Below are 12,364 nucleotides of genomic sequence, written 5' to 3' on the forward strand. Positions count from 1 at the left end.
ACCCTCTGAATTAGCATTGGGAGGTTATTGAGGAGTTTAAATACAGATACTGCTACTTCAAACAATCCAGCAGGCTTTGTCCAGTGTGGTAGTTTAGAGGCTTTGTCTGTTTCAGGCTGCTGGTGCTGATAAATAACAGTTTAGTAGTACCGATCTAAAAAAATGATGGTTCTTCAAGAGTTCTTTAGTAAAGAAAATGGTTCCATATAACCACAAACACTCAAAGAACCCTTGGCATGATTAAAGTGTTCTTTGCATTGATGGAAAATGTGCTGTAGATGGGTCTATATAGAACCTTTTTGAAAAGGGCTCTATACAGCACACAAAATGGTTCTTCTGTTTTTACGAACTTGATGTTGTAACAATAGAAGAACCTTTGTGGTACTATTTAGAAATCTTCAGTCATGCAATGGTTCTTCGAATGTTTCTCGTTCCATATAGAGCCATTTTCTTTACTAAAGAACTCTTGAAGAACCACCCTTATTAAGTGTGTAGTGCGCAGCAGTGTTAGCTCATTAACATTTCAACCCATTAAAGCTGCACTATGTAAGATTTGGGGATTTGGAGCCCTCTCTGGTGGAAATGTGTAATTGCACAAAGCAGTTGCGTCTTCTGAGGATGTGAGTGAAGTATTTACTATTGTTATCATATCTTCATCAGTATGATGTTGATTTTGAGATCATTTGAGGCCGAAACATCGAGCCGGAGCTTCTTTTAGAGTCTGTGTGTGACGTTAATACGTAAAGACGTACGACGTGGTGTGAAAAACTCGAAGCCTCTGACTTTTAAATGATTATGTCAGGTTTTATAGGGTGACTCACAGCAGCAGCACCGTATTTTTTTTTTGAAAATGCCATTCATTTTTCCCATAGAGGAAAACAGCTTAGACTGGACGTTCCTTGTATGCATTAGGCCGACTACATAATGATGACACGACTTCAGTGTTCTGTCATAAAGTTACTGCTGGTGCCAAAAACTGCACTGCAAAATACTGAGCCTTACTGCTATCCCTGCTCAGCTGCATCCCTCCGTACCGACACCACGGCTGCAATATTCTGCTCTGAAAGTGTTCTAGTCTTCTGAATGCCAGTGTTTTGGATGCATGAATGAGGGATGAATTTGACACTTGGGCCACTGTTGTGTTAATATCCTTTGTTTTTATTTTAACCAGATCATCATCTCGTGTCTCAGTCTCTACCTCTCTGAGCCGCCGCACTTTTACATATCTGCCAGACGATATGGCTGTAGCTTCTACTCTCTCTCTATCTCTGTATCGCTATATCTCTTTCTCTCTCGCTTTCCTGACCTCTATTCCACTCTCTTACCGCCCGTCTGTGATGTTCAGTCGATTAATTCCATTAATACAGTCTAATCTTCCCGTACATTGTGTGTTGCTCTCTATTAACCCACTTAAAGGGGAACTCCACCAAATTTTTCCACATAATTAAATGGTTAAGATGTAAACAGAGTGGTTCAGAGTGCTTTGGTGTGAAACGCTCTGTTCTAGATAAACTTACTGAGTCAGAACTGTTCACAGTGGTGGTGATAGGAACCAGACATCCACCTCTAAAAGCTCCCTCACAGAAAGTTACTACATGAAATGCTTATGAATTCACTGCCTGATGACTGAGACACTGATTTATGATAGGTTCGAGAAGATTTTGGCCTTAAAATCCATTCATGGTGGAGGGATACATAATATGCAGGGCGCTGTGAGGCAAAATAGTCCCCAAAGAAAACTTATTATTTCAGATTTTCCTCTATTTTCCATCATCAACATTCCATATAAACTCAGAAGACTTGTGTAGGTTCACTGGTGGTTTTGGACAGTAAATAAAATGTCTATATTTGTGTTGTAGTCATGGCGACCCCTGGTTCCTATCACCACCACTGTGAAGACATCTGAACCATTTCACACCAAACCACTCTGAATCACTCTGTTTACATCTCACACACTGAATTATGCAGGAATTTTGAAAAATGGGTGGAATTCCCCTTTAAAAAATGGTCCCTTTATATGATTTTGTCAGTATTATAACTGTGATATTACACGTTCACTCACTCAGACATCCACTATAAACTACACAGATGTAAGTGCATGGAGTGAATGAACGCAGAGCCGCCTGGCTGTGTGTGTGTCGAGTTTTAAAGCGTGTAACTGAGTGATGGTGAATGTGGACCTGTGTTGTCTCGCCACCTGTAAGGAGAATTTGACAGCAGATCAACTGTTCTATATTTTCCCAAAAGTTTCAGAGTGTTCAGAAAGGAACTGGTAGCAAAATGTATTTTCTTAAAAGTTTACAGAACTAATAAAAACGCCAGCCGTCCTAATGAACACTAAACTATGACTCTGTGTGATTTATTTTTTTATTTAATAAAAGTTTAAGTGAGCCTTATTACACCTCTGCATTTTTGACCCATCCGTGCAGTGAAACACCACATACACACGCTAGGGGGCAGTGATGGAGCGGCAGGCAACCCTATCCATGGCGCCCAGGGAGCAGTTGGGGGTTAGGTGCTTTGCTCAAAGGCACTTCAGTCATGTACTGATGGACTACAGTCTGTAACTGTAGAACTACAAAGTGCACCTATATAGTAAGTGGAGCTGATAAAATGGACAATGAGTGCAGAAACAAGGAGGTGGTCATGATGTTATGCCTGATTGGTGTATTGTACAGTATAACACGTCTGTAACTACTGTTAATATACAGTACCTCTGTGTAGTACTCATGTATTAATGTCTCATTAAAGGGACACGCCGGCCAAAAAGAAATGTAAAGTAAATGTGGAAAGTGCTTTGGGGTGGATATTTGGGGGTGGATGTTACCACGTGTAGCAAACATGTCCAAATCTGTTAAACATAAAAAGAGAATTATTTATTCCTTTTAAATCTGAATTTAAATGTTATTCTTGAGCTGATATCTTTATGAAGTAAATGAAAATTTTAAAAACAAAAAAATCCATTACTTGAGCAATTTGCTGTAATTATAACATTTTATTTAAGCAGTTAATGAAAGCTAAAGTCCTTATTTATTTACTAATTGTTTAGTCACTTATTTCTCTTACTGTGTTTCTCTCATTGTCTTTATTTACTGCTTCATAGCTTATATTTTTAGGTCATTTTGGTCTGTATTTGTCGAGTAACTACAGCCCCTAAAGTGACATGGTGATTATTTTTAATATGGCCACAAAATACTATACTGAGGGCACAGATTAATATACTGAGGCCACAAATTACTATATCAAGGGCACAAATTACTATAGTGAGGCCACAGATTAATATATTGAGGCCACAAATTACTTTAGTGAGGCTGCAGAATAATATACTGAGGCCACATATTACCATATTAAAACCACAAATTACTATATTGAGGGCACAAATTACTATTTTCAGGTCACAAATTAACATATTGAGGCCACAGATTACTATATTGAAGGCACAAATTCATATATTAAAGCCACAAATTAATACATTGATGCCACAAATTACTATATTGAGGCCATGAATTATTATATTGAGGCCACAAATTACTATAGAGAGGCCACAAATTACTTTATTGAAACCACAAATTACTATATTGATGCCACATATTAATATATTGAGTCAACAAATTACTATATTGAGGTCACAAATTAATATTTTGAGGCCACATATTACCATATTGATACCACAAAGTACTATATTGAGGCCACAAATTATTAAATTGAAGCCACAAATCACAATACTGAGGGCACAAATTAATATATTGAGGCCATGCATTATTATATTCAGGCCACAATTTATTATATTAAGGGGAACAAATTATTATGTCGAGGCCACAAATTAATACATTGAGGGCACAAATTGCTGGATTGAGGGCCTAAAGTAATATATTGTGCCATATAGTAATTTGTTGCCTCAACATATTAATTTGAGGTCACGCCTTATTAAAAATGGTCATCATGTTATCTAAGGGGCTCCATAACTGAATCAAAGCTGATTATTATTATTTTTAAATAATAATAACAGCTGGCCTTCTCGCGCGCGCCCTCTAGCGCTCTTACTCAGAACAGCGGTGCAACAGTCAGATGTGTCCGGGTGGATATTTAGGTGAAAGGTCTCCATACCGCGCTCGCTGTCGGTGAGGGGAGCAGGTCGGTCCTTTACAGCCGTTTCCTAAATCTCTGCGCGGACCTTTCCGGACTTCACCCAGCTCTTCTGTTGTTTTAAGGTTGTCAGCCATGTCGAAGCAGCCGCAGCCCATCAGTCCTGTGAAGAACTTCTTCGCCGGAGGGTTTGGAGGTGTCTGTCTGGTGTTTGCTGGACATCCACTGGACACTATTAAGGTGAAACAATACTGACTTTCGTCTTTTTCCAGTAATAAACAAAGGAGCTAAATATTCCAGACCCTCACCGAGGCTTCCTATTTTACACATACTTGTTCGGATTTTCCGTTCCACCTTAAATGGTGCAGCAGTTACATTCTGGCTGCTCCATTTAAGGTGGAACGGGAAATTCGAACAAGCAGCCAACTTAAAGCTCCCTATACTGTGAATGTGAACAGATTCGCTTATGTTTATATTAATATTTATATCAGCGCTTAAATTAAACGTGAAACTGAGTGCAGTGAGGTTAAACTGCCCTCGCGCTGCTCTAACAGTACGTGGACTTTTAACCTTTGACCCAGATCTGTCTCTGCTGTCAGTTTGTAGCTGTGCCATGTGACGCACCTGCTGACGTCACTCAAGCAGTGTGGATGTTTTAAAAGTGACAGTTTGGCCAAAAATCTGACCCGGTTCTCCCCACTTAGGCCAGATGTAGTCTACACACTTTAAAAGGTGGTTCTTCATGGGTTCTTTAGGAAAGGCAGTGGTTCTGTTTAGAACCATGAGTTCTAGTGCATGCTTAAATGGTTCTTTGCATGGTGAAAGGGTTCATAGAACCATAAGTCCTGTATAGAACCATTACATGCCTAAATGGTTCTTTGCATGGTGAAATGGTTCTTCGTAGAACCATGAGTGCTGCATAGAACCATTGCATGCGTAGATGGTTCTTTGCTTGGTGAAATGGTTCTTCATAGAACTATGAGTGCTGCATAGAACCAATGCATGCTTAAATGGTTCCTTGCCTGATGAAATAGTTCTTCGCAGAACCAGAAGTTCTGTATAGAACCATTGCATGCTTAAATGGTTCTTTGCATGGTAAAATGGTTCTTCAGATTAATGGGGAATGTGTTGTAGATGGGCCTATATAGAACCTTTTTGAAAATGGCTCTTCATAGCACCAAGACAGGTTCTTCTACTGTTCTAATGATGCTTGACATCATAACAGTAGCAGAACCCTTTTTGATGCTATACAGAACCATATACAACACATTCTCCATCAGTCAGAGGAACCATTTCACCATGCAGAGACCCCTTTAAGTTAAGCAGTAGCTCTATACAGAACTCATGAGTCTAAGTAGAACTATTGCCTTTACTAAAGAACCCCAGAAGAACCATCTTTAAGTGTGTACCAGATAAGACATGTTTTTAGGCCTGTTTGCTTCTATAAGTGCTGTGAGGCTAAAGTAGCTAACAAGTAACTGAAGCTTATAACCCACAAATTAGCTCAGTGCTAATCGTCACACACTCGTGTTAAGCTGTTAAAGCTGTTAAAGCTGCACTATGTAAGATGTTTTGTTGTTAAAACTGAAATAAGTGTCGTTACAGAGTGAGGAGAACACAAACAGGCTAAAACACGGCGCTGCTGCTGCGAGTCGCCCTGTAAAGCCTGAAATAATCATTTAAAAGTCAGAGGCGTTGAGTTTTTCACACCACGTCGTACGTCTTTACGTATAAACATCACACACAGACTCAAAAAGAAGGTCCGGCTCGATGTTTCGGCCTCAAACGATCTCAAATCAACATCATACTGATGAAGATATGATGACAGTAGTAGATAATTCACTCACATCCTCAGAGACGCTCCTTCACCAAGTTTAGATTAGATTAGAAAACTTTGTCATTGTGCAGAGTTCAGGTACAGAGCTAATGAAATGCAGTCAGCATCTAACCAGAAGTGCAAAATACAGTATTATTTACATGTGAAGTGCAGAAGGACGGTATATAGTGGTAAAAAAACTATATAGATATGCAAATATAACTATAATATGCATGTATACAGAGTGAGTGGAGAGCGTACAGTGAAGGTAGTAAGTCCCGTGGGAGGAGCATATGTGAAAGATAAGTGTGTAGAGTAAAACTGTACAGTAATTGTTGGTGCAAATATGAAAAGTGCAATTATACAAGAATATAAAGTACAGTACCAGTGCAGTGAGTGCACAGAGGCGGTTAAAGTGACGGTGTGGAGGTCAGCAGGGTCACAGCCTCAGGGAAGAAGCTATTCCTGAGCCTGCTGGTGAGGGAGCGGAGGCTTCTGTAACGCCTGCCAGATGGGAGGAGGGTAAGAAGTCTGTGGTTAGGATGAGAAACGTCCTTGATGATGTTCCTCGCCTGCCCAGGCAGCGCTTATGGAAAGTGTTCTCAGTGGAGGGTAACTGGGCACCTGTGATGCGTTGGGCAGTGTTCACCACCCGCTGGAGTGCCTTGCGGTCAGATGCGGAGCAGTTACTGAACCACACTGAGATGCAGTTTGTGAGTTTGGTACAGTGGTAAAAGTTCACCAGTATCCCAGGACACAGGTGAGCTTTCTTGAGGCTCCGTAGGAAGTAAAGACGCTGTTGGTGAGATCATCTGAGATGTAGATCTACCTCAGCTCCCACTGGGGGAGTTCAGCCTGAGTTCTCTTTGAATCCTCTTTAAACTCACCTGCATGTGCTGTTTTTTTTATTGCCCTTCACAGGTGCGGCTACAGACTCAGCCGAAACCAGGTCCGGGTCAGTCACCTCTCTATGCCGGAACCTTCGACTGCTTCAAAAAGACCCTCGCCAAAGAGGTGGGCCAACACTTCACTGTTACACTCCTACAGAATGTAAAGCAGCGTAATGAAAACAATTGACACAATAAGCTTAAACCCACATATGACTTAAAGAACCTCTTGCATGATCAAAGGGTTCTATGCATCATGAAAGGGTCCTTCAGATTGATGGAGAATGGAGGCTGAAACTGGGGAGCAGTGATGCTCTGATATACAGCAGGGGGCGCTTTGTTTGAACTTAATTTATATAGTAAATAACTAACCAATCACTTCGATTGCGTGTTTATGTTTCAGCTGTGTGCGTATGGTCGGTTGCTAGGCAACAGACATGACAGTTGATTGTTGACTTCGATTGAGTAGGTTAAGATTTCCTAACTTGAGGTAAGACGTTGTAAGATCGGGGGTCGTATTACAGAAACTTCCTCTCTTTTTGTCTGAAGATCTGACAGGTCAAGATCAGATTTTTCACTAATTCATATTACAGAAGCAAAACTGATCTTAATTAAGGAGTTTTATCTTACAGCATCTTATCTCATCTCAAGTTAGGAAATCTTAACTTACTCGATCAAAGTTGACAAACAACTGTCATGTTGCTCGTCATACGCACACAGCTGAAACGTAAACACACAATCAAAGAAATCAAGCTGGTTAGCCAGACAGCTTCCGTTAGCTACTGTTACTGATGTACAAAAAGGTCAAACTAAACTAAAGTGTGATAAACTGTAGGTTGTGAATACAGTGAGAGCGCCCCCTGCTGTTTTTCAGAGCGTCGCCGCTCCCCAGTTTCAGTCTCCATTTCCCAAACGCTTTAGCCGAGCGTGCTAACGTTACTCCTCCTAATAAACAGACACACGTTCAGCTCCGTCTCCTCATTATTCACCACCATCACTGTAATATTTCATCATCAACATTAACACACGAAGGTGATCAGAGGGGCGGTGGAGATCGAGTCTGCAGCGTCTGAGATCTTTAAAACGCAGAGTTAGAAAAGAAAATCATCTCACAGTGAAAGCAGCGTTTTACAGTAGAGATAAATGGAGCTCATTATGCTGGTAGTGAACTATGCTGCTGACACAGCTGCCTAAAAACCATAGAAACGGACCTTAAACAGAAGTGAGGACCCTGTTGGGGTTCATCCTAAAGTTAGGACAGGATTTAGGAGGTTTAGTCTAGTTAGGATGTTTGTGTGATGCTGTTTTCTTATCTGGAGTTCATGATGAGATTATGAAGGTAGGAACTCTTATTCTGGAATAGCTACTGTCCGAAATTCAGTCCAGACTGAAGTCGTCATGGAGACTAAACAGATCAGATTTCAGAGTTAAGAAGTTTCTGTAATACGGCCCCAGATCTTGTTTTGATGACTTCACTAGATCTCCTAAACTTCCTGTTCTCTCTCTCTCTCTCTCTCTCTCTCTCTCTCTCTCTCTCTCTCTCTCTCTCTCTCTCTCTCAGGGTGTTAGGGGGTTGTATAAAGGAATGGCTGCTCCGATTATCGGAGTCACTCCGATGTTCGCGGTCTGCTTCTTCGGTTTTGGTCTCGGGAAGAAGCTGCAGCAGAAAAGCCCGGACGATATCCTGTCGTGAGTATCTGTGTGTTTCAGAGTTAACCCTGTGGGATTGTGGGTTGTGTGTCTGAGCTGGGTTCTGTGTCGGTGTGCGTGTGTGTGTGTTGTAGGTATCCTCAGCTGTTCGCGGCCGGGATGCTCTCCGGTGTTTTCACTACAGCCATCATGGCTCCTGGAGAGAGAATTAAGTGCCTCCTGCAGGTCAGTGTGTTCTGAACAGCTCTGATCATCATTACTTCTTTAAAAAGTGCCTAATTCTGCTTTTAGTTTGAAAACTGTGACCTTAAACTGCACAATATGGACACAGCACTGCGACATATAGTGAGTAAAGGGGAAGTCTACCGATTTTTCAAAATGGCCACATAATTCAATGTGTGAAATGTAATCAGAGAGATTCAGAGTGGTTTGGTGTGAAATGGTTCAGATGTCTTTACAGTGGTGGTGATAGGAACCAGGGGTCGCCATGACAACAACACAAATATAGACATTTTATTAACTACACACTTAAAGATGGTTCTTCAAGAGTTCTTTAGTAAAGAAAAAGGTGCTGTATAGAACCATGAACACTCATGGAACATTTACTCTTGTAAAGGGTTCTTTGCATCCTGAAATGGTTCTTCCAAATGATGGAGAATGCGTTGTAGATGGTTCTATATAGAACCTTTGTGAAAACGGTTCTATATAGCACCCAAAGGGGTTCTTCTACTGTTACAAGCTTGACATTGTAACCATAGAAGAACCCTTATTGGTGCTATATAGAATCCTTTTGAGTAGTCTACAGCATATTCTTAAGAACCCTTTCATCATGCAAAGGGTTCTTTGAGTGTTCATGGTTCTATATAGACCTCTTGAAGAACCATCTTTTTTAAAAGTGTGTCCAGAACCACCAGTGAACCTACACGAGTCTTCTGAGTTTATATGGAATGTTGATGATGGAAAATAGTGGAAAATCTGAAATAATAAGTTTTCTTTGGGGACTATTTTGCCTCACAGCACCCTGCATGTATCCCTCCACCATGAATGGAGTTTAAGTTCTCTAAACTATCATAAAACAGTGTCTCAGTCATCAGGCAGTGAATTCATAACCATTTCATGTAGTAACTTTCTGTGAGGGAGCTTTTAGAGGTGGACGTCTGGTTCCTATCACCACCACTGTGAACAGTTCTGACTCGGTAAGTTTATCTAGAACAGAGCGTTTCACACCAAACCACTCTGAACGACTCTGTTTACATCTTAACCACTTTATCATGCAAATTTTGAAAAACTGGATTTCCCAAGTGAAATTTGATCTTGGATGATGATGGTAACCATTGCGATTATCATTGTGATACAAATTCAGTTACAACTTTCCACATGTGAGCGTTACAGAGTCTCACCCCATAGTTTGCATTTTCCCTGATGTTAATATAATAACCATATAATGACCTTCTGATCTTCTAATAGTCCCACATTTTACCAATGTCTGTTTATGACATGAATGAGTGGAGCTGTTTCTTTCAGTTTAATATGGAGTGAATATGGAGTGCTAATAAGCCCTTATTTGTATAGAAACATATTCAGTAGCCTGAGAGACCTAAACTGACCCCTAATCACCTCAGATAATCTGTGTGTGTGTGTTTGATCCTGTATAGATCCAGGCGGCCTCTGGAGAGGTGAAGTACGCCGGGCCGATAGACTGTGTAAAACAGATCTACAGAGAAAATGGCATTAGGGGCGTTTACAAAGGCACTGCGCTGACTTTAATGAGAGGTATTTAACATTCCGCTAATCTAAACTGTCTACTGTTCACGTTCCCCAACTGCACCTTTCTCCAGCACAGCAGGGACAGTTACTACAACCCTATATACATAAATCATCACTGTCTGAACCAACCTTGTATCTCCAAAATGGTAGCTTTACAGGGGAAAAACATTCTTAACTCGTACTGTAAGTTAATGTAATAAGAATTTTTTCCAAGTAATTTTGTACCATTTTTAGTTTTAAGACAATACAAAGGGTAAATATGAAGTTTTCAAATAATAGGACAAAAGTGGAAATACAAGCGTTTTGTACACACTCCCTGGACACTTTATTAGGTACATCCAGAGACTGTCTGAGGCAGGTCGATCCAGGAAACAGGGCCCGTTTCAGTCTTCTGTAAAAGTTTAGAGAGAGAGAGAACAAAAAACAAGACAGATGTTGGGTTCAGCCGCAACCGTCAGGATGGGAGCCCATCACCCGACTGATCCTCTGACGGCCCTTTTTTATGGGGCCGGCTCAGTCAAGGTGAGCAAACGCAGCTGTTGTTATGTTTCCAAATGTCTCCCCTTCATGCCCTAAATGTTATAACACCAAAATAGCCTAAGCTACGTCCAGCTAAGAGTGCTGGAAGGCTCTGCTGCTTCTGGCACCTCCTTGTATTAATTAGGCCTCTGTAAGTTTCTGCTGTTCATTTGTATCATTCAGGCTGGTTAGCTGCCCCTAAACATCAGACTCTACAGGCCTTCAGGATCCTGTCTTATTTGGATGGGGATGGTAAAGCTGGTGTTCAGTAAACATTAATCATCTACAGACTATTTAAACCATGCTAAACATACCAGGGCTAGTTTGGCTCAGGGCTAATGTGGTGTGCATTGGCTGTGTTCAGGGCTGAATGATGTGTAAATAATACGCTGAATTTTAGTTAAACATCTACAGGCTGCAGTGCTGTATCTTCTGGTAATGTACGCCGACTCTGTATGGAGAAAAAGATCAGTTCAGTTCAGGACTAAGTGATCTCGTTCTGGGTTCTAGGGCTAGTTTGAAGTTCTTTTTAATGCAGTGCTGTTGGTTGGACATAATAATTAAATATGATGTTTATCGTGTCATGAATTTGTCTTAAAGTATCATAATATATTTTCATTACGTTGCCCGCTTTAATATAGATGTAAGTGTGCAGTGATATTTTACCTGATGAGGATGAGTTGTGGGTGTGGCTGAGGGGTGTCTGACTCCACCCTCATTGGGTGATTGACAGCTGTCACTGTGTTTCAGATGTACCGGCCAGTGGGATGTACTTTATGACGTACGAGTGGTTGAAGAACCTCCTCACACCGGAGGGAAAGAGGTACGTAACTGTAACAACACGAAGTTCTGAACTGATTGTTTTACGTACTTTGTCCATTTGTTTGTTTTTTTTCTTTTTCTTTTTAATTTTTTTTATAATTATTTATCGTTTTTTTTAATAGCTGAATATATATACACGAATATATATATATATATTTGAATAAAATTATTCAGCTATAAAAACAAACCGTCGTCACTGACGGGTGTCACTGCTCAAATTACATGTCTTGTTAATTTTCTAAGTAAAAATTTAAGTTAACAGAGAACAAAACAAAGTAAGAAAATATAATAATATAATATATAAATGTAATAATTTTAGTGATTTTCATGTACAATTTATATTTAGATTTCTGTTTATTTGCTGAATTGAACTTACAGGGGAAAAATAAAACATACAATATAAAATGTGCCAAATTTGTTTTTTTTTTTCCAGTAAGTTTAATTAAGCAATTCAGCAGTTTATTTCTAAACAGCTATTTTGTTCGCTTACTTTCACTTAGAAAATCAATAAAACCTGTAGTTTGACCTTTTGCATGACTGTACAAAAATCGTTACTTGCATTATTAATATTTTTTGTATTTATTGTATTATTGTAAATGCTCTCTGCCCAGTAAACAGCTTTATAACTGTTTTTCTCAGGTGTTTAGAACCTTTTCACGGTTCTGTGTGTTTCCTGCCCGTTTTTAGACTCAGAGATGTTGTTATGAGTGGTTATGGCTGAGGCCGTATCTCTGTGTTATGAGTGGTTATGAATGAAGTCTGATGAGAGTTTTTCTTTTTTAAAGCCCGGGTGAGCTGAGCGTGCCCAGTGTGCTGT

The 12,364-nt window shown here is 40.1% G+C and overlaps 1 protein-coding gene across 2 annotated transcripts in view; it reads left to right on the forward strand.

Annotated features, from left to right (window-relative positions):
- The first annotated feature begins 4,055 nt into the window (after positions 1–4,055).
- The window catches only part of slc25a20 (solute carrier family 25 member 20), a 14,502-nt gene continuing 6,193 nt past the window's right edge, over positions 4,056–12,364 (forward strand). The window contains exons 1-8 of one of the 2 annotated variants that reach the window (XM_036559202.1): positions 4,056–4,134; positions 4,212–4,326; positions 6,824–6,916; positions 8,351–8,478; positions 8,574–8,664; positions 10,095–10,212; positions 11,476–11,548; positions 12,333–12,364. The exon at positions 12,333–12,364 is cut by the window's right edge and continues 78 nt beyond it. In XM_036559202.1, the coding sequence (XP_036415095.1) occupies positions 4,222–4,326; positions 6,824–6,916; positions 8,351–8,478; positions 8,574–8,664; positions 10,095–10,212; positions 11,476–11,548; positions 12,333–12,364 (640 nt within the window). In that variant the 5' untranslated portion in view covers positions 4,056–4,134; positions 4,212–4,221. The remainder of the gene's footprint in view (positions 4,135–4,211; positions 4,327–6,823; positions 6,917–8,350; positions 8,479–8,573; positions 8,665–10,094; positions 10,213–11,475; positions 11,549–12,332) is intronic. The other variant, XM_036559203.1, reaches the window with a different exon arrangement.

Source organism: Colossoma macropomum, unplaced genomic scaffold (assembly GCF_904425465.1).
Source record: "Colossoma macropomum unplaced genomic scaffold, Colossoma_macropomum, whole genome shotgun sequence".
Taxonomy (NCBI): Eukaryota; Metazoa; Chordata; class Actinopteri; order Characiformes; family Serrasalmidae; genus Colossoma; species Colossoma macropomum.